The 23,515-nt window shown below is 45.5% G+C and overlaps 1 protein-coding gene across 1 annotated transcript in view; it reads right to left on the bottom strand.

Annotated features, from left to right (window-relative positions):
* LOC140406826 (afadin-like) overlaps positions 1-22,744 on the bottom strand; it is a 63,297-nt gene extending 40,553 nt beyond the window's left edge. Inside the window, exons 1-3 of the mRNA XM_072494722.1 lie at positions 22,601-22,744; positions 10,080-10,235; positions 7,791-8,050 (exon numbers count right to left, since the gene is read on the bottom strand). Coding sequence (XP_072350823.1) covers positions 7,791-8,050; positions 10,080-10,235; positions 22,601-22,744 — 560 coding nt within the window. The remainder of the gene's footprint in view (positions 1-7,790; positions 8,051-10,079; positions 10,236-22,600) is intronic.
* Between the last annotated feature and the right edge of the window lie 771 nt (positions 22,745-23,515).

Raw genomic sequence — 23,515 nt, forward strand, 5'->3', positions numbered from 1 at the left:
GAAATTGGGCACAAGGAAGAAACAAAGCAATGCTTGTTTCGACAAGACAGTGCATGCGACTGAGTACAGCGTAGCTCAGCAAGTCATGCTCTCCGTCTACAACCCCAGCACATTCCTGTCACAAAAGTACTCGGGTCCGTACTCCATTGCGGACAAAGTAATCCCTTCTGGATGCAAGATAAAGTATCCCAACGGAAAGACCGCGTGGTTCCATATGAACCAGCTGAAGGCATATGGAACACAATCTAACCACTCACACCAAGTCATGCTCGACGCAGCACACCACACCCCGCCCACAGCCAACGTAACCCTACCATCCCCCAACACGTCCAGCCCAGCCACGGACTCGACCTCGACTCCAGCCCGGAACGCCCACCGACTGCAGCAGCAGAGACAGCGACTGTGACTCGGACGATAGCCACAGCATGCCTCCCTACTATCCCCATGCAACAGGACCCACACCCAGCGAATCAGACTATCTTGGGTTACTCATTTATAGGACCATTGCCCCCTTGCAGGAATGGTTATAAATATGTACTCGTGGTGATAGACACGTTTACAAAATGGGTGGAAGCATTCCCAGCCAGAACAAACACTGCAAATACCGCAGCCAAGATTTTGACCCACCACATCTTTACAAGATGGGGACTCCCCCGCAGCATTGAATCCGACCAAGGTTCCCATTTTACGGGACGTGTCATGCAGAACGTCCTCACGATATTTGGCATCACCCAACAATTCCACATAGCATACCACCCACAGTCGATTCGAGTGATCCCTTCATGATCACTTTCCTAAACAATCCCCACCACCGACCTACCATGACGACCCGATTCCGTCCCCACACAACTAGACACCACGTATTGGCACAGAGACAACTCATACAGACTCGTCCAAAAAGACGAGAGCGACCCCAAACCACACCATGCAGCCCTATCAACCTTAATACATTCAAGAGTTTGGCATCTGGGAGAAGATGACGACCTTGAGTCTGACTCCCAAAACGAGAACCCCTTTGCGACCCTGTTCGCAACCAATAACTGAGGTGTCCAGATGATGTTTTAAAAGGAACCGCTTGGGAGAAAACGGTGTCCTTTCTGATGGAACCTGCAGCATATTGTACGTAGTGTTTGTTAAATGTTGTATGTCAGACCGGGAAAAAAAATTTCCACAGCCCCACGCCCTTCCAGCAGAAACCTCGGAGGACTCGCCCACAGAGACCTGTTAAGGTCCCAGACGCCAGTTCAGCGGAATTAGTCTGTCGACAGATACCAGATTCCCGTTCATTACTACCCTTCGGGTTCGAAGGTAGAACCACTACAGCAGCTCCCCACGATGACTACATTTCTTGCCCGTTCTTGTCGGTTGCTCAGGCAGTGGAGAAACGGCTTAGGACCCGCCCTGCCTGGGAACCCCCTCTGGTCAACTACGCTCGGGTAGGGGAGACACGGCGTTGGTAGCCGTCCTACCCAGGGAATCCATCTAACTCTTACCCGCCGCGGCCCATTCGCACCTCATTTTGGAAATTTTAGTTCAAAACGTTTTGGTTTGTTTCAGGTAACCCTTAGGTTGCCAACCACATGCTATTTGCATCCTGAAACATTTGGATGGCAGATCGCACAGTCTGCGAGATGGCTCGCACTGGTTCATTATTTGAAAGTGTGTCTTGTCCTAAAATTTGGTTTTTGAAAAAAAAAAAGAGGGAGTCAAAGTGACCAATTATAAAGGGAGTAATTGGCACTAAAGGACAGACAGACTATCGTACGAGATGTTAACCCAAGATAGTTATAGACACTATGCTTGTTTCCACAGAACTCCAGAACCGGAGAAAAGAGAAGTGAAAGACGAACAGCCATGAGGACTTCCTTCGGATGGTTCATCGTAATAATGGACATTTGGTTGCGCGTGAACGCGAACCCCATGACCTCAAGCCCCCCAGCCGTTAATGATTCACTTCCCCACAGTACCCAGAGCCCAGTCACCAGCGACACCGCACCATCTTGGTGTGCCAGGTTTATAACCTGGTACTCCCTGTCCTACGTAATAGAATCCTTGTTGGTATTGGCGATACTCTGCTGCATCGTGCAGACTATGCGTCTAAGAAAATGGAGAAGGAGAGCCTATCGCGCTCGCACCCCGGTATACAGGATCAGATCCCCTATCTTCGGATACGACCAGACCCCCGACCCCCGCAATCTATAATAAAGAGCATTCATTTGCGGTTTTATTGTAAATAAAGAAATGTAACGAAATGTTCATGGGCAATTGTACGATCCTGAGCTTGACTGCCAAGCCAGGAAAAATGCATAGACTGCTATGATTTTGTTTGTATGGTTGAGGAAGTTAGAGTGATGAGATGTTTAAGTGAGTGGAGTGTATTAAGAATAGTTAGAGGTTCACATTTTTTGTTTTGTAATGCATGTCCCTGTTTGACATAGCGCCCCTTAGAATTGTCAGTTAAAATTTTATTTTTGCATAGTTATGGTCAGTGTAGAGGCCATGAAAGAAGTGCTCCCCAGGTCAGGGAATGGAAAGCAACGTAGTTATGTGATCCTTCACGCTTCGCGTTAGGATCACAAGGAGGGAGTGTAGCCACCTAAATTGGCCAACTCCCGATTAAAAATGGCGAACGGCAAAGGCTGATGGGAAAGTCAGCCAACATGGACAGAAACCAGCAGCTGCAGGTTTGCTGTGTATTTACCTCTAAAGGCCAGACAACATCAATACCAGCGACCATCAGCATAACAATGTAGCAGCCATCTGCATACTGATGAGCAATCCCCGGGAACAATAAGTAACATTTTGGACACACAAAGCAAAGCCAGACTCCTCGACGCCAGCAGGAGCCAACACAAAGGAGGTGAACGAGCACCTTAAGACCGCCCATCGATCAGGGAACTGCTCCAGTATTGGAGAAAATCGAAACAAGCGATTGGGACAAAGTCCAATCACTTGGGACCAGGTACAGGGTCCGCCCCGAAAGGCGGGAAGCCCCAGGGGACTATAAGAGTTAAGCCCAAAGTTCAAATCGCTCTCTCTTCAGCTCTCTTCACCTCTGCGTCCTGCCCGGGTCACCCAGCAACACGAACCAACATTGACCGTGACCGGTGCAGTGGCTCCCAACAGAAGTAAGTCTTAATTCAACGCTCCCTACGAGATAGGCGCTCCTAGCTACCAATCCGTACCAACTTTGAATCCCGCAGATTCAGAACCCGAACGAAAGGCCATTTGTTCCCCTGACCTGGTGGGCCAGTCCGAAGTTAAGTATAGGCCTGTTAGTTGTAGAAGTAGCTTAGACGTAGAATTTGTGCACGAGTAGCGATTATTGTGCATAATAAATGTGCTTTGATTTGAATCTTACTAATCGGTGTATTGGGTTATTGATCATTACTCAGATTTGAACCTCGTGGCAGTATCATAAAGATACCTGGCGACTCGAGAGCAAAGGTAATAAAACAGAGCAATTGAACCAAGGAGAAAATCAGCAACAATATTAGATATTAAAAGCCATTTTGGTGCAGATAGAGCTAACGTAATGCTGTCACAGTTTGAGCCTGGCTGAACAAATTAAGGCACATCTTGTAACAAGGGATAAAAGAGTGCTGTGTGCTTGGTGCACAGCTGGTATAGCTAATGGGAGGGGCCAGATCTGTCTGGCCAAAGGAGTTACTTCCAGGGTTCTAAGCTGAGCAGAAGATTTTCAGCTTGGTCCTTAAAAAAATGTTTCTCTGTCCAAGGACTCTGCACCAAGATAAGTAAAACCTGGTTGGCAACTTTATACATAAGTGATATTTCTAATATATGGGATGGTTAATTGAAATGTAGAGGCAGGTTTCAGGAAGCAAGGTAAGATGTTGTATCTGTTAACTTTAAAGCTGTTTCTTTGTTGCTAATGTGCTTAATTCTGTGTTCAAAGTAGTTTGTTTTAATATAAATGCTGTTGACTGGTCAGTGTCATCACTCTTGTGGTACAGTATCATTTCCTCAGTTTTACCAAATGCAAATAGTTTGGTTCTAACCTGGGATCTTGACCAAAATTGGGGATCTGGTCCGGACCCATAACATTTGTTAGAGACTTGTTCCATGACATTTAGTTTACTAACATTAACATTTCAAAGAGTATTAAAAAGCTGGAGCAGAGTCCAACTGCGTCCATTTGTTTCCAATTCTAACTCATTTTGCAGTTTAATTTTTCTCAGAACCAGCTTTTTGCCAATTGTTTTACTGAAAAGGTTCTCCTATCCTTTGTCTTCAACAATGATCAAAAAAGAACCAGTCATTGGTTAAACACAAGGGGAGCAAGACAAGGAAGAACTGATAAGTGATTGAAAAAAATCTTTTCTTTCCCCCTCTCTGAAATTCATCTTCGCTCACTCATACCTCTCAATCCAAGTTTAAGCACAAACTTATAGGTCAAAGGAAATGTTACTCTTACAGCAGAAATGTTGAAATGGTACAACTCTTGGTCATTTGCCAACAGAAAATTACCATGTTTCACTTAGCAACTTCCCATAGCAGAGCTGAGATTAGCAGCTCAGCCAGTGTGGCACTCAGACAGATTTTTGCAAGTTGTAATGTGTTGCAACATACTGGGCTCAAATTCGAGTGAGTAGAAAGATAGTTCTGCATACTGCTAGCCAGTCTAAAATTCCTGGATAATCCTTACTTTGCCAAATCAGTGACTGAATATTATTTTGTGCCAAGCATGGAGCAAAGTGTTATAGATTGTTTTTCAGGGGAAGAAATATAAGATAGTCACCAATAAATCCAATAGGGAATTGAGGATGAACTTATTTATCCAAAGAGTTTAAGAATTCCGAACTTGGTACCACGAGTAACAGCTGAAGTGAAGGGCATAGATGCATATAAGGGGAAGCTACAGAAGGATATGTTGATAGGGTTAGATGAAGGAGGAGCATAAATGCTAGCAGTGACAAGTTGGATCATTAGACTGTGTCTATGCTGTAAATTCTAAGTTATATACAAGGTTTTTTTAATAAGGTAATTCTGAGCTGTTTTTAGCTGTGCACAACAATCTCTATAGAGTTTCGAAAAACATCTCATTTTTATAATTTAGATTTGACAACTTTATAGTTTAGATTTGACAACAATGCATAACAGTACATAAGATGTATGGCAGCACCCTAGGATTTCCTCAGACACTGAAGCAAATCTTCAAATACTGAAGCAGCCTATGTCCAAATGCAGCAAGACCTGGGAAATATCCAGGCTTGGGCTGACAAGTAGTAAGGACAAGTGCCAGGCAATGACGAGCTCCAACAAGAGAGAATCTAACCATCTCTCCATGGCATTGAACGGTATCATAATTGCTGAATCCCCAACTATCAATGTCCTGGGACTTACCATCGACCAGAAATTGAACTGGACAAGCAGGTCACAGGCTAGGAATTCTGCAGTGAGTAACTCACCTCCCGACTCCCCAAAGCCTGTCCACCATCGACAAAGCACAAGTCTGGAGTGTGATGGAATATTCTCCACTTTCCTGGATGAGTGCAGCTCCAAAAATACTCAAAAAGCTTGACACCATCAAGGAAAAATCAACCCACTTGATTCGCACCATATCCGCAAACATGGACTACCTCCACCATGTGGAACAGTGGCAGCAGTGTACACTATCTACAAGATGCACTACAGGAACTCACCAAGGTTCCTTAGGCAGCACCTTCCAAACCCATGACCTCTACCATCTAGAAGGACAAGGGCAGCAAATACATGGGAACACCAACACCTGCAGGTTTCCCATCAAATCACTCATGCCCGTGACTCGGAAATATATTGCCATTTCTTCACTGGCACTGGGTCAAAATCCTGGAACTCCTTCCCGAACAGCACTGTGGATGTACCTACACCACATGTTCAGCAGTGGTTCAAGGCAGGAGCTCACCACCACATTCTCAGGATGAGCAATATAGCTGGTCCAGCCAGTGAAGCGATAAATAGCATCTGTGCATCAGTTGTAATGAGGGGACATACCTCCTTCAAAGAACCCATGTCAATGAAGTGCCCTAGTTGAAAGGGATTCGTCGTTTGTCTATCCTTAAAAAAAAAAATTCCTGGCCAATTTCCACTATAAATTAAATTTTTTCCAGTTTGGTGGTCGGTGGTTGGTTCCATTTTAAAAGTAAATCACAAATTCTTCCAGCAATTGATCTGAAAATCTGTTTTGAGAATACACAAGTAATACCTTTGTGATGTCACCTGTTGATAAACACATCAAAGCTTTAGACCAAATTAGTGAGAAACTGCAGCACTCATCTACCCAGTGCAAATTAAGTAACAACTGCTGGTGAGTCTCCAGGGAACGAAAACAAATGGTGGTGGGAATGCTTTACTTATGGTCTTCATAGTGGAGGAATCACAAATGGTGGAAGTAGAATAGAGAAATGGGAGGACAATGTTTGAATCAGGTTCAGGTCTGTGGATGATTGCAAAATTATGGGTTCAGGTCATTCTAGGCTGAAGGATACATTGATTAGTTAGTGGTCCTGCAGCTACTGAGTGTCAGCAGTGCTGGAGGGAAATTGTGATAAAGCCCTTTCTGCCTATGGGTTTCCGAATCAAACTGCTTTAATGATAATACACTGATGTGGAGTAAGCTAAAAGATTTGACTCATATGGCGTTCAAAGTGAATCACAAGTTTAAAAAAAAAAATCAAATTTTCAATTCTGCCAAAAGCAACAGGATAGTAAACAGCGGATGCCACATGGTGTCTGTGTTGAAGCACAGTAACGACAGGTTAATTCCAATTAGGTGCACATGCACTGCCAACAAAATCTGACTAAATACCATCTGTGGTATCCAATACAAAATGAGCTTTCTCACGCATGACTCAAGTAATGCCAGTGTTCAGGATGCTCCATGACACTATTCTAAAGAGCAGCAGGCACGTGTCTAGTCAATAATCTTCCCTCAATAAACAGCAGTAAGTAAACAGAAAATCTGGTCATTATCACACTGTTGCTGTGTGCAAATTGGCACACTTTAAGGGACTATAGTGCAAAAGGACATCACTGGCTGTAAAGCACTTCTGGATGTCCGAAGCTTGTGAAAGGTGAATTATAAATGCAAGTCTTCATTTTATTTTTCCCCTGTTCCTCAATAATATTTTGTGTATCCAATGAGATAGAAAATTAGCACTCATTGCTGCTTTGTTTTTATTCAAATGCATGAATGCCCATTTTCTGATCTGTTGAATGACGACATTCCTTTCAGAGAGTGTGCTGCCATGACAATTTGCATTGAAAGGTTCATCACTAGGTCGATTTTGAAGGTGATTCTTCAAAACTGCTTCAAGTCCAAAATATTTTAAGGAAAGCTCAACTGTACCAAAATGCTCATATCATGCTTCAGAAATGTAGGATAAACATTACAATTTCAATAGAGGATGTAAAAGACTGTCTGTTGAACATCGTTTGCAGCAAGACAGGGTCTACCAAAGAAATCATCTTCTTTAGCTTAGAAAACTGAAGACTGTGAGAAGTGGAACAAAAGTCAGCAAAAAATCTTTTGTAAATAGTTGCAGTTATGATAATAGAAAAACATTCAATATTCAGAAATAATATTTCTCTATACCATTTATATGGTGCAAAAGAGTGCCATCTCACTGTTGTCCAATATTTCAAAGGTTCTATTGGCATCCTGTGCTTTCCTTAATCGCATTTAGATATAAATTACTAATGCAGCATCACCAAAACCTTTTTTCCCCCCAAATACCCCAAAATAAAAACAATATCATAGCACAGATCAAATATTTTAAACAAAAACTTACCCAGATTTAATTCGCTGGCCCTTGACCATAGGTCCTGCATCCATGGGTCTCTTGCTCATGTGATTCTGAGAAGGATCCACAAACTTGAACATGTGTGATGACCCAAATTGAATGTTCATGCCACTTTGCAACATGATGGTTTCAGCAATGTGCTGGCCATCAACATACGTTTCGGCATCAAAGCTGCGAGGAGTAACTGTAACTATGCCATCCATGTTAGTAAGATCGCAATGGTGAGGTTGAATTCCTGGACCAAAAAGCTACAAAACCAAGTAAAGATTTTAAGCAAACCGTAAAATTTTAATTTAAAACATTTATGTATCTTTTTTTTAAATGAAGTGCTATGTTCACAATACGCGTGTTTCATTTTTTTAAATTGTAAAATCAGTTACTTATTCTGCAATATTTTCTCATTCGTAGATTGGAGTACAACATTTTGAAAATAGTTACCAGCAATTACCAACTATAGAAATGCAACAATTTTGAAGAAAAGGTCAGAGTATCCAGTTACACACAAAAGTTTAAAAACAAAAGTAAAATACCACAGATGCTGGAAATCTGAAATAAAGAAGAAAACCAGAAGAAATGCTCAGCAGGTAAAGCATCCATGGAGGAAGAAACAGTGAACATCTCAGGACGATGATATTACATGAGAATTAACAGATATTAAACATGGACAAAGGCAGGGAGCAGGAGTGTGGAGGAACAAGCAAAAAGAAATGGGAAGGTCTGTGATGGGGAAGGGAAAAAAAGTAATGGGACAAAAAAAAGAATAAAATACGGATCTACAGGTTCTGTAAATGCAAACAGTTGTGATCCAAAAATCTGGGCTCAGTGACTATGATCTGAATTTTTTCAATTCAGTGTGAAATTTAGAAGGCTGTAAAATGCCAAATAGAAAGACATGGGTCTGTTCCTCAAGGTTACATTGAGCTTCATCAGAACAGTGTAGGATGCCCTGGACCAAGAGTTCAGACTGGGAGTGGGGTAGAAAGTTATAATGACAGGCAACTGGAAAGTCGGAGTCATTCTTGTGGACTGTGGTCAAATAATATGTTACTCATTTTTATGACATGTAACACACAATCACAAGTGGCACAAAACTATTCTGTTTTCTGTTCAGATTCTAGTTTCAGATTCTCTAGTCTACACCAATGAGAGCAGTGAAAAGATGCAGGCATGGAAAATAATTTTGTGGGGACGATATGGATCCCTTCACATATCCATTTAAAGTATCAAATGTGCCAAAAAATGTACCAAAGTTTGCTTAACTACAATATTAGTGCTCACAAAGTGATTCAAAGATTGCTCAAGGAATAAGTCTTTGAAAAGCAATAAAGCATGCTCAAAAATAACATAACTGGGGGAGGAGATTTAAGGGATAATATCGCACCACATTATTTCCAAAAGCAAAAAGAAATTTTGCTCTCACAAAACCAAAATTGCAATACTATATTTCAAAGTCTGTCATCTTGTCTGAAAAGTGCATCAGATGCTTCACCTCTAACACAATTCAGTCTACAATATGCTGTTCCACAATAGTAGCTTGGCTCATTTTTCATTTGTTATTTGTCAACATCATGTGCAAAGAATATATTTTCTTCTTCCTCTCCCAAAGGAATGCTCTGGTTTGAACGAGCAACAGAGAGAACTAAAGCCTTATTAAATATTTTTATTGAAAATGTTTCATTATAAACAAAATAATATAAAAATTAATTCAAGTTACAATGCAAAAACGAACAAATAATCAAGAACCCAAATTAAACTAAACCCCTGAACAAGTGATAGTGACTAACTCTTTGAAAAAGGAAATGAATGGTTGCCATCTTAGGTAGACCCCTGCTACCAACCGACTAATGATGTACTTGGCCCTCTGCAAATATAAGAACAACATGGGGTCACCCATCCAAGCCATTGGACGGAGAAGATCTCCACCCAAGCAGAACTCATCTCTGGGCTTTTAATGAGGCAAAGGCGAGAGGATAGCCGCCTTCACCCATCTGCAGCACCAGCGAGTCCGACTCCCCGAAAATGGCCACCAATAGCTCCAGCATCTCTGACATGATGCCAAAGGAGACAAACCAGAAACTCACTAATTTGGTACAAGACCAGAACATGAGTGTGGTTAGTCAGCCCTTCTGAGAACAAGGCTCACACCTGTCCACCCTAAAGAAAAAAACACTCCCTCGCCTTAGTCAAATCAGCCCTATACACGACTTTGAACGGGATCAGACAAAGCCAAGCGCAAGAGGACGTAGAGTTGATCCTGTGAAGAGCCTCGCTTCATACCCCATCATCCAGAATATGACCCAGTTCACCCTCCCATTTCACTTTTACCACATCCAACGGAGGTAACTCGGCTGATAGGATCTGCCCCCGCTCCTGCAGCCAGTCCCAGCCGAAGACAAAATCCTCCTCAATAGGGAGATGGGTGGTGCCAAGGGCCTTATGCAAAAAATCACAAAGCTGAAAATATCTAAACAGATTGGAACAAAGGTTTTCTGACAGAACAAATTTTTCTGACAGCTCTTTAAAGCTGGCAAACCTTCCCTCTACGAACAAGTCCCAAAGCCTCGCTAAATCCTTCCCCTCCCATGACTCCTAAGTAGCGTCATAATAATAATCATTGTTAGTGTCCCAAGAAGGCTTGCATTAACACTGCAATGAAGTTACTGTGAAAATCCCCTCGTCACCACATTACAGCGCCTGTTCAGGTACACTGACGGAGAATTCAGAATGCCCAATTCACCGAAGAAGCATGTCTTTTGGGACTTGAGGGAGGAAACTGGAGCACCCGGAGGAAACCCATGCAGGCATGGGGAGAGCGTGCAGACTCCGCACAGACAGTGACCCAAGCTGGGAATTGAACCCGGGTCCCTGGCGCTATGAAGCAACAGTGCTAACCACTGTGCCACCCATTATCTAATCCATAGTGGATACTGGGTCTGTAATATAAAGCAGATCATGTAAGTGCATACAAGGCCACCCTATGCCCTTCCCCGATTTCTCCCCCTCCATTTGCTGGTAGACAACAGCGTTATGGCATGCGGCTGCTATTGCTAAAGCAAATACGAGTGAGACAATGGACATCTCTGCCTCGTGCCCCTATTCAGCGGAAAGTAGCCAGAGTTCAAAGCATTTATGCAAACACTATCTGTGGGAGTCCTATGCAGTAAACTAATCTAGGATATCAACCTCTGCCCAAATCCAAACCTCCCAAGAATCTCAAAGAAATAACCCCCATTCCACCCTATGAAACGTCTTTTATCTGGGTAAATAATCACCTCCAGTTTGGGTACTGAAGAGAGGGAGGGGACAACATTTAATAGCTGATGTATACTGGCCAACAATTGCCAACCTTTGATGAAGTCTGTCTGGTCTTTCTTCTTAGGGATCAGGGAAGTAGAGGCCTGCACAAGTGAAATGGGCAATGAACCCCAGGGCATGGAGTTATTAAACATCAACTAAAATTCGAGGAATAAATTGTTCCACAAACTTCTTATACAACTCAATTTGGAAGCAATCAGGGCCAAGAGCTTTACCCGGCTGCATCGACCCAAAACATTTCCTAATTTCCTCTGGGCCCACAGGGTTTCCAGCTCATCCTGCCTCTTCCTCTCCACTACTGGGATGGATAACCCATCCAAAAAATACATTATGGCCGAACACTCCACCGAACACTCTGGTCTATAGAGAATCTGGTAAAATGCTTCAAAAGCCACACTGACCCCAAGCCAGGCAGAAACCAGACTGCCACTTGAGTATCTTATTTGCACAATCTCCTAAGAAGCTGCCTGCTGCCTCAGTTGATGAGCCAAAAGGTGACTGTATGCTGCAGTTGGCCCACCACCTTACCCGCTGATAGTAATTCAAATTGTGTCTGTAGTTTTTTCCTGCTTGCCAGCAATTCCAGAGTTGGGGCAAATGAGTATTTTTTTTGATAAACAATTTTATTGAGGCATTTTGGCAGAGTAAACAACAACAATACAAAACAGTGTGCAAAGAACAATCAACATAGTGCAAAAATCAGCTCCCCTCCTACAAGGACCCACCTAACTACCCCCCTAATCTACGTTGCCCTAACCCCCCCCTACCCCCCTGCTGACGATTAATTTTCCGCGAAGAAGTCGATAAATGGTTGCCACCTCCGGGCGAACCCTGACAGTGACCCTCTCAGAGTGAACTTAATTTTCTCCCTACTGAGAAAGCTCACCATATCCGATAGCCAGGCCTCCGACTTCGGGAGCTTTGAGTCCCTCCATGCCAGCAGAATTAGTCGCCGGACTACCAGGGAAGCAAAGGCCAAAACGTCAGCCCCTCTCTCCTCCTGGACTCCCGGGTCCTCCGAAACCCCAAAAATTGCCACCTCTGGACTCATCACCACCCTTGTTTTCAGTGCCCGGGACATAACGTCCGCAAATCCCTGCTAGTACCCCCTGAGTTTTGGACATGCCCAGAACATGTGGACATGGTTCGCTGGTCCTCACAAACATCTGATGCACCTGTCCTCTAATCCAAAGAATTTACTCATCCGGGCTACTGTCATGTGGGCCCGGTGGACGACCTTAAATTGAATCAGGCTGAGCCTAGCGCATGTTGCCGTCGCGTTTACCCTGCTCAACGCCTCTGCCCATAAGCCCTCTTCTATCTCACCTCCGAGCTCCTCTTCCCACTTAAGCTTCAGATCCTTGGTCTGCGACTCCTCTGCCTCCACAAGTTCTTTGTATATATCTGAGACCCTGCCCTCCCCCACCCATCTACTGGACACTACCCTGTCCTAGATTCCCCTAAGTGGCAGGCATGGGAAGGATGGAATCTGTCTGCGTAGAAAGTCCCGCATCTGCAAGTACTGACGAATGTGATATAAAATAGTTACTTTAGAGATATTAGTTAATGTAATGTAGAAATAAGCCACTTTGATTCTGGCAAGTAGAGACAAAGGATTTTAGACCGCATGGGAAAAAGCAGGAAGAGGTGTGTCTATGAGAGTGATGCTGAATTGATAGGGGCCGGAGAAAGGGATTGGAAGTGAGCCAATCAGAATAGATCAAACAAGTCAGGAGGGACATAGGATGACCTATGGGTGTCGTGTTTGTGAAACTTGATGCCATTTGAATGTATCAGTACTGATCTCTTTGTCTGGGACATTCACTTAGTTCCCGGGGCTGCAGAAAGCAACATGTTATCTGTATCACTGTGGACTAGGTAGCTTGCAAGCTGAATAAAATAACTTTTGTTATACTTGCAAATCCATCTCGACTTTTATTGAGGCCAGACTGACGGATAAAGAAATTTGGGACTCAACATTTGGTGCCGAAAACCGGGATTTCTCAGGGCGATCCTGGTCCAACTGCGAAATCAGAATTAGACTGATTATGAACAGGAGGATGGGGAACGAGGGCCCTCAATGTAGAACTGGAAAATGACCGCGCATTGATTGTTCCCCTCTTCTTATCGTCTGATTTGTCTGGTCACTCGCGGTTGGCACAGAAAGACCGCCTCGACGAAATCACACGTCAGTCTGGGGATTAGCATTTTAATTGATGGGATTTCATATTGTTAATTCGGCTGGGGTAGGCTGTGTTGTTGATGTGACATTTAAAATATAAATGGTTCAACTTCATTTGTGAGTTAATTCGGCTGGGGTAGGCTGTGTTATTGATGTGACATTTAAAACTATAAATGGTTCAACTTCATTTGTGAGTTAATTCGGTTGGGTTACGTTATGGGAGGTCGATGCGACATTTGAAACTGAAAATGGCTCACCTCTATGTGTGTGTGTGTTAAAAATATAGTTGATTAAGCTCAAATTTTCTCCTTGGACTGTAGTGGCGAAAAAACGCAGTTCCGAGGACTAGTTGAGATTATGGGGAATTCCTTGGATAGCACAAATGATCCAGGCATGCCACTGCAAATATTATGTGATAAGTATCCGGACAAAGCGAAGGATTTTAGAAAATTGTCAGCACAGTTAAGAACTAAAATGGGAGATGAATGGCCACTAGGGGGCACCAAAGACCTAGAAATGGTTAAGAAAATCCAGGGACAAATTTGGAGAAAAAATCAAGGTATGAAAGCTAAAGAATTAATTGGATTATGGAGGCAATATTGTCAAGAGGAAAGAGATAAGATTATGTTGTCCAGCTGGCAGGATAATGCCCTTAAAATGGGGATTCCAATTAGTGAACAGGGTAACCTAAAAACATTACAGATCTTGAAAAAGGAATGTGCATTTAAAAAAAGAGCAAATAGAGACAGGAAGGACACGGGTCACACAAGAGATGAGCTACGTAGTTCAATGGCTGGCCTTGAATTGACAGAAGAAGAAAAATTCAATAATTTGGAAAAGTCAGTAAAAGTTCCGTCTGCACCCATAGCATGGTCTGCGCTCATTCCAGAACCACCAGAGTACAATAATATATACCCAGTCATTGCTCCCCAGATTTCAAATATGCCAGAAACTCAAGCCCTTTTGGATGATAGTGTGGGTGATAGTGTGGGTCCTGATTTACCAACTTCACAACCGGAAGAGCAAAAGGAACTCTGTCCCACAAGCCCAGTTAGCTCTAGGACAAGATCTCGGACAGCGAGAGAGGGGCTTGACGCTCACCAGAAACAATTAAGCATATCACCTAAGTCTCCCCAAACTAAGGAGAAACCACAAGATTCGGGAACAAAGGAAGCTGAAACAACTTCTTTTGAAGAGAAAGAACTCCCCCTAGTGACAGGGAGAGACGTTGAAGTCTTGGAACAACCAGGGGAAATAGCTAGAGTGCCCCCTGGTGACATTCGGAGACAGTTACCGATTAGGAAGATGCGAAACCCCGACCCAGTGACTGCGGGAGCGAACCCCACGATAGACGTTTACTTCCCATGGACACCCAGTGAGATGATGGCTATTATGGCTACAATCCCAGATAGAAAAAAATCTCCTGCTGCCTTCGTGGATTCCTTGAGAACTACCATCTCAATTTATCAAGCTGATTCAAGGGACCTCTGGGCCCTAGTCCAGCAGATTTTAACCCCAGCAGAGTACCGCAATTATCTTAACCACCTGAATTATGCTAGTCATGCCGCACTTCAGCAGGCCTATGCGTTAGACGACGATAGAAGGACACAGATCTTGAATGCGTTGAATAGCACATTTCAAAGGCCCATAAATCTTTGTTATCTTAGACCTAAAACCTAAGAAGACTGAAGAGCCAGAGGAATTTCTGGAGCGTTTTAATGAAATCTACCGGGGGCAGTCAGGCGATTTGCTGTATCAAAATGGTCAGAATTCCCCTCAATATTGTGCTATGTTAATGCATTGCCTACCACCTTCTGTGGTTACTGCTGTGAAATGTAATAACATGAATTGGACAGAGAACGACCCTTCCCAGATGGCAAGGGCAGTCCGATTTTATTGGAAGGAGGGTGTAGGCCAAGAAGGAGGTTCAGTTACAAAGGTTAAGACTGAGTATGTAATGAAAAAGGATGATTGGCGATCCCAACAAGCAGCAGAAATGGTAGTTTACCAGCAGGAGCCCCAATATAGTGACTTTGGGTGGGTGGATCAACGAAGAGGAGGATACCAAACCCACCCAAAGGGACCCTCACCCCCTTTTTATGGCCCACCGAATGAATCAACAGCTCTACAACCGCAGCCCCCTCTGAGGGGCCATTGGTCTACTGGAAGAAGAGGACGGGGCAGAAATAGAGGGAGCAATGCATGTTTTAATTGCGGCCGTGTAGATCACTGGCAACAGGAATGCCCCTTTAAAAGACAGGCAGTAGAAGGAGATTATCCGATCCAAAGGAGAGGGTACCCACCAAGGGGAGGACAGACGAGATACACTGACTTCTCCCAGGAAAACCCTTTCCCAACACAGGATTGACAAGCTAACTTAGCCATAAGGACTCTCCAATCGGACAGGGAACCTATTATCTCTCTGCAGATAGGAGATCAACATCACTCATTTGTAATCGACACCGGGGCAGCCATGTCTTCTGTGCAATCAGCACTTAAATTACCGTTATCCGACCACACGCAGCAACTGTCAGGGTTCCAAGGACAGGTGTGTGAGTATCCTATTTCTGAACCTGTGACAGTCACTTACGAGAATAAGTCTGCAAAGCATCAGTTTGTAGTGACTACTGGATTGGACTGTAACTTGTTGGCCCGAGATTTACTGTGTATCTTCCAGCTACAGCTAGAATGCGGAGATGAGGGGGTAACGGTTACATCATGGAGGATGAGACAACAGTGCTATATTTCTATCACCCCCCAGTGGTGGACGTTAGACGTTGAACAGTCACTGCATCACGTTACCCTGGCCTATGACAGAACTGGACGAAACAGGGAGTTGGAGGACAAATACCGGCCATTACCTGAGACCGAATGGCCAGTCAAGGTTACAGCCACAGTCAAGGGAAAAGAAGTGCTATTTTACAGGTGTGGAGCATGATGGAGTGGCTACGCATCGTCTGTCTGATATTTGGCCTCACTTCGCTTGGCGTGTTATTGGCGATGGACATGGAAAAGGGGAATATTATGTATCTGTGTAGTCCCAACCAATCTACAAGGATACATCACCGATGCAAAGGTGATGTTCTTCGCTGCCCACATATACGAGGACATGGTATCGACTCATGGAAGGTCATCAAAGTTAAGGAAAATGCAGGAGTCATGAAGCAGTTGCACCGGTCCCGACGATGGGAAGGGAACATTATATGGACATTGCCTTGTTTTTGGAATACATGTAAATTTGATTTTGGATGTGTTAAGAGTGGTACAATAAAGGTAAAATCAGGCTGTCAGACGAGCGTAGGAAGAGGCTATGAGAAAGAGAAAGGGACTAGAGAGAGGACGGGGCGTATGAGAAGGGAAGTACAGCTAGAACGTAGGTTACCGGGAGATACACTTAAGTTAATTAAAGGCCAAACTGAGGAAAACCCGGGTAGTATGAATCTCTTCTACCAGATTTACCACCGCTTGTATGGCCAGGGACGGGTTGTCTGCTACCCAAACCCCGCAGCGGTGTCTAGGTTATTTTCTGTTTCACCACTTTGGGGCACTCCCCAAACGGTGGTTCATTGTCAGCATTCCGAACCACTGCCCGATCAGGTCACTCTTCCTTACGATCCGGGTTCAGCACCACCGGCTATTTGCCTTCCCCTTCCTCGGGATAATTCCCATTCACAGTACGATAGGCTGCGACGGTGGAGGGCGTACATACCTAGCCACTTCACTCCCAATAGGGATTCCCGGTCGTACGAGAATTGCTTCAGCAGTGAAGGATATGGCTGTTTGCTGGTAGAGGTGGACACAAATATAACATGTCTGTTTACCACCTGTACGGACAGGAGGTGCCATATCACCCAGGCGTCTGGCCAATGCGTTTGTTACGACACCACTTGCGTTCCATTGAACGCCGGCCTCCAGCTCCTTTGTGGCCGGGCGAATGTCTCTCATATCACTGTTGGGACTAGGGCTTTCCGCATTGCTGGGCGGCCCGAATGGGCATTTCAAAGTTGGATAAACTGGGCTACTGGGGGGTCCTTACGCAACCGATATGCTGATTGTGATGCTAGCCTGCACACGGAGCAAGGATACTACTTTTTAATTAATGGCACAGCGACCAACGTTTTGTCACCCCCATTTCCCCGCCGAATTGCTATAGGGTCTCTAGTCCCTACCACAGTCCCCTGCCCTTCGGCATGGAACCTGCATAATCAGTTAGCACGCCGGGCAGTCTCTGCTGAATTTTGCGAGAACTGGAAAAAACCTCAGGTTCTTGCACCCAACCGGGGCCACTCAGCCGGGTGGGGCATTCTGAGCGTATTGACACTGGGAGGTGTGGGGGGTTCCTTGGCTGTCAGTGATCGGAATTATTTTATTTGCGGCCTTACCATCTTGGGAAATGAAACCTTGGGAGCCCTCGGGGCAATAACCAAGGAGTTGTCTCAGCTACGGTTGTTTGCAATGCAGAACCGGTATGCTCTGGACTATCTTCTGGCCCGTGAGGGTGGGGTATGTGCCATAGTGCAGGGCAAGTGTATCATGGGAGTTCAGGACTTGACCGCTAACATCACTAAATTTATGGATCGCATACGGGATCACTTGGACGGGATGCAGGATCCTGGCTCTTGGGGTAACTGGGGATTTGGAGGTTGGAAGGACTGGTTGATAAATATGGCCATGTATCTAGTGGTAGCTATCGGCTGCATCTTTGTGGGCCTGGCCATCCTTAAATGTGTGATGGGTAGAATGCGGGGTGCACTGGATCAGATCAACGCCCCTAAAAACTTAACTGTTAAAATCTATGAGGGTGCAGCAGATGAGGGGGGGCTAAGCCAGGAATTGGAAATGCAGCGACGGATCTTTTTAGATGAGGAACCGTAGCTATGGATTGGATAGTTCAGTTATCATGGAATAATAAAAGGAGGGAATGACGAATGTGATATAAAATAGTTACTTTAGAGATATTAGTTAATGTAATGTAGAAATAAGCCACTTTGATTCTGGCAAGTAGAGACAAAAGATTTTAGACCGCATGGGAAAAAGCAGGAAGAGGTGTGTCTATGAGAGTGATGCTGAATTGATAGGGGCCGGAGAAAGGGATTGGAAGTGAGCCAATCAGAATGGATCAAACAAGTCAGGAGGGACATAGGATAACCTATGGGTGTCGAGTATGTGAAACTTGATGCCATTTGAATGTATCAGTACTGATCTCTTTGTCTGGGACATTCACTTAGTTCCCGGGGCTGCAGAAAGCAACATGTTATCTGTATCACTGTGGACTAGGTAGCTTGCAAGCTGAATAAAATAACTTTTATTATACTTGCAAATCCATCTCGACTTTTATTGTGGCCAGACTGACAGATAAAGAAATTTGGGACTCAACAGTACCTGAAATCATTCCCTCTCGCCAGCCCAAATTTCTCCAATAGCGCCCTCATGCTCGGGAAGCTCCCTTCCAAGCACAGATCCCCCATCCTCTCAATCCCAGCCCTCCGCCATGCTCTGAATCCACCGTCCATATTCCCCGGGGCAAACTGGTGATTGTCGCAAATTGGGGACCAAATTGATGCTCTGACCTTACCCCAAACTCAGCCTGTAGCCTTCGTCGTTCCCTTAATAGCTCTGCCCTCGGGGTCTCCGCAGATCTCCTGTCTACCTGCAAGATCTCCTTTACCAGTCGGTCCGTTTCTGCCCTGTCCGTCCTGTCCCTATGTGCTTGAATCGAGATCAGCTCCCCTCTCACCACTGCCTTCAGCACCTCCCGCAGCTGAGACTTCCCCAGTGTCATTGACCTGCAGGTAGTTTTGCATACATTTCCTCACCCTCTCACACGCCGCCTCGTCCACCAACAAACCGACCTCTAGCCTCCATTGAGGGCGCTGAAAACTTTCCTTGCAGACCTGCAGATCAACCCAGTGTGGCGCATGGTCCGAAATAGCGATCGCCAAATATTCTACGTCTGTCACCCCCGCCAGCAAATCCCTGCTCATTATGAAAAAAATTAATTCGGGAATACACCTTATGAACATGTGAATAGAACTAGAGCTGCTTCCCCGTCGGCCGACTAGCCCTCCATGGATCTGCCCCCCACATTTGCTCCATAAACCCCCTCAGTTCTTTTGCCATTGCCTGCACCTTACCCGTTTATGAACATGACCGGTCTAGGCCGGGGTCAAGGACTGTGTTAAAATCACCTCCCATAATCAGCCTGTTTGAGTCCAGGTCAGGTATCTTCCCCAGCAGTCTCTTAATAAAATCCACATCGTCCCAATTTGGGGCATATACATTGACCAAAACTAGCCTCGACCCCAGGAGCTCACCACTCACCATGAGAAATCTGTCTCCCCCATCCGAGATTGTACTACCACCTCGAATTGCACCCATTTGTTAACCAAAATCGCGACCCCCCTGGTTTTAGTGTCCAGCCCTGAATGGAAGACCTGGCTAATCCAGCCCCTTCCTTAATCTGACCTGGTCAGCTACCTTCAGATGTGTCTCCTGAAGCATTATTACGTCCGCCTTCAGCACCCTCAGATGCGCAAACACACGTGCCCTTTTTACCGGCCCGTTTAACCCTCTAGGTGATCAGCCTGGTTGAGGGGCACCCCCCCCCCCTCGCCGATCAGCCATCTCCTTTCTTGGGGCCGCTCCTAGTCCCCGTGTCGCCCTTCCCCTGGCCCGCCTCCTGGCAGTCCCCACCTCCGACCTCCTCCATGTTACCAAACCCAAATCCCTCCCTCATCAGCAGATCAACTACCCGTCTTCCACCCCCCCTAGCAACACCCTGTAACCTAACCCCTGCCATAAAGTAGCTCTATACACCCCTCCGTAGACCAGCTCACCCAGCTAGCCTGGTGACTCTCGACTCCGGCACCAACAAGTCTCCCACCTATTGTTCCTTCGCTTAGTTAACTTTTTAAACTTAAGTCCAAAATGTCCTCAGTTCAGCACCAGCCCTTTTCTCTTGGCGAAGACCATCGTGTCCTCGGGCTCCTCAAAGTAATGGTGCCGTCCCTCGTGCGTGACCCAAAGGCGCACTGGGTACAGCTGCCCAAACTTCACCTGCTTCTTAAACAGAATCTCTTTAACTTGCCTGTAGCCTGCCGTCCTTCTGGCCACCTCCACGCTCAGGTCCTGGTAGATGCGCAAGACACTATTGTTCCAATGGCAGCTCCACATGCACTTGGCCCACTGTAGCATCCGCTCCTGGTCCAGGAACCTGTGGAACCTGACCACCATCGCTCGTGGCTGCCTTGCCAGCGCTCTGTGTGCCCTGTCCACCTCCAACGGGCAAGGGAAGACATCATCCCCCAACAGCTTCTGGAACATGTCTGCCACAAACGCCGCGGCATCCTCTCCCTCAGCTCCCTCCAGGAGACCAACAATTCTCAAATTCTGCCGACCGGACCTATTTTCCAGGTCCTCTACCTTTTCCAGAAGCCTTTTTTGTTGGGTCTTTCAGCCTCTCCATCTTCACCTCCACCACCGTTTGGGGATCCTCCTGCTCCTCCAGTGCCTTTTCCAGCTTCTGGATTGTCCGATCCTGGGCATCCAGCCTGTGCTCCAGGCGCTCGATTGATTTCTGAATCGGGTCTAAACTGTCCCGTTTCAGCGCGGTGAAGCCTTCTTGGATGACCTTCAGCAAATGCTCCGTTGTTGGCTGGGCTGTCTGCACCGGGGTCCGGACATATTGTCTTCAGCAGCAGCTTCTACACTGCCCTTGTTTGCCCACTTCTTCAACTGTTTGCGATTCTTTCGGCTCCTTAATTCCATACACCTGTATCCTGAGTGCCTATGCCTTCAGATCCAGCACTCAAAAGTACAAAAAAGTCAGGGGAAAGGTCCAAAAGTCCGACCGGATCGAGAGCCACCAAATGTGCGACTTACTCCCTCTTGCCGCCACCGAAAGTCGGGGCAAATGAGTATTGATGGTCCATCTCAAGGTGTAGTCCACCAGCCTTTCCACTCCACGCTTGCTGTCTGTACCATGTGCACTTCGTAGGAAATGATCTACTCCCTGATAACCACCTTAAGGGCTTCGCACAACGTAGGAGACATAAACTCACTTTTACTAAATTTAATATATTCCCCAATGGCAGTGGACATGCGTTCGCAAAATATTTAGTCCGGGCAGCACGGTGGTGCGGTGGGTTAGCCCTGCTGCCTCACGGCACCGAGGTCCCAAATTCGATCCCGGCTCTGGGTCACTGTCCGTGTGGAGTTTGCACATTCTCCCCATGTTTACGTGGGTTTCGCCCCCACAATCCAAAGATGTGCAGGATAGGTGGATCGGCCACGCTAAATTGCCCCTTAATTGGAAAACATGAATTGGGTACTCTAAATTTATAAAAAGGAAAAGAAAAGAAAAAATATATTTTACCCGATAACAATGCCGTATCAAACCTCCATGGCAGATGTTGGGAGGGACCGGACTCTAGAGCCAAATCACCGAGTAACGCGCCCTCTCCACCGAAGAGAGGAGAGAGACCTATCTCACACAAAAATGTCACTACGGGTACACCTGGTGGACATGGGAGGAAAACCAAAAATCTTTATCACCCGGGTGCAAAAAACACCATGGATCTGCCCCCCATTTGCTCCATGAAAACCAACAATGTATTTGCCACACCCGATGGGAGTCAGAGATTTGGGCATGGATTGATCCACCCTGGGATCCAGAACACAGTTTAAGTCACCCAAGATTAGCTGATGGAATCCAAATCAGGGACGAAGCTAGCAGATGGTTAATAAAACCCGTTTTGTCCCAGTTTGGTGCATAGACATTAATCAGGACCACCAAAGTTCCCGCTAGAGTCCAACAAACACCAACATGTCAACCATTGGGATCCGGCAAGATCTTCGCGGCAGAAAAGCTAACCCTTTTATTGATTAATATTGCTGCACCCTGGGTCCTACCATTAAAGCCTGAATGAAAAACCTGTCCCACCCACCCCTTTCGCAACCTTGTGTGGTTTCGAACCCGGAGACTCTGGTCTCCTGCAGAAACACCGCATCTTAGGACCCGCTCTTTTTCTCGGAAGCTGTGAAACTTCACAATTAGTGCTCGATATCATTCATTGGGACAGGATTTCTGTCGGAATATCCACCATCCTCCCAAACATCTTCGCCAAATACTCTGTGGGTGTTGGGCCTTCCATGCCCTCTGGCAACCCCACAACCTGGACATTTTGTGTTCTTGAACGATTCTCCAAAGCATTCATTTGGCCTTCAGCACTTTATTCGCCTCAAACAGAGACATCGCCACTTCCAGAGGGGCAATCTGGTCATTGTGCCTCGAAAGAAATACCCCCATGCGTTGTCTCACAGCATCATGCACTTTTTCCCTTTCATTAGTTGTCTCCAATGCCAACCAAATGGGAGCCAAGACCTTTTCCATTGACTTGGAGTTTCCCAACAGTATCTGCCATTGCTTCTCAAATTCCACCGCCATGGTGCCAGTAATCATTTTGGCCGTTAGTGGAGCAGCTGGAGTCGCAGAAGCTGCCTCCGCCATTTTCTCCACCGACGAGCCTCAAGAAGCCTCTGATTACGTCGACAAATTTCTGCTTTCAGGTTTTCCCCCCCTTGTTTTCCTGGGCACTTCCTCTATGTAGGCACTTTATTTCATTAAACGAGTGTGTTTTTAAACAGAAATACCACGTAAACTGGGCGAAAAGGACTCAAAGAACAGTACCTAGCGGGAGCCACCTTGTGCACATCTTCCCCCTACATTACGCCACCGGAAGTTCCAAGAACTTTGCCTGAACAAGAGGAAGCTAGTGCTACTTTCTAGCGCTAAGCACAGTATGTGAACAAATGACCCACGCAGAAGATTGTGCTCCTTGAAACATTATGCTATAGTGTCTGTTTAAGTTTTGAATCTGAACTTCATATAATACCAGATCTGAATTCCTGATATAGATTCTAGATGCTGGCAAATGAAGTTTATTGTAGCACCTGTTACTGCAGTAGTTCACTTGACCATCACAAGAAATCACCACAAAATAAATACAAAAAGTCTTACTGCATTTTTATAATTGTAAAAGAAATTATAGCACCGGCGGCACAGTGGTTAGCACAGCTGCCTCAGAGTCAGGGGCCAGGGTGCAGTTTGCACTTTCTCCCAGTGTCGGTGTGGATTTCCCTCGAGTGCTCTAGTTTCCTCCCACAGTCCAAAGATAAACGGTTAGGTGGATTGGCCACGCTAAATTACCCTTTAAAT

Source organism: Scyliorhinus torazame, unplaced genomic scaffold (genome assembly GCF_047496885.1).
Source record: "Scyliorhinus torazame isolate Kashiwa2021f unplaced genomic scaffold, sScyTor2.1 scaffold_906, whole genome shotgun sequence".
Taxonomy (NCBI): Eukaryota; Metazoa; Chordata; class Chondrichthyes; order Carcharhiniformes; family Scyliorhinidae; genus Scyliorhinus; species Scyliorhinus torazame.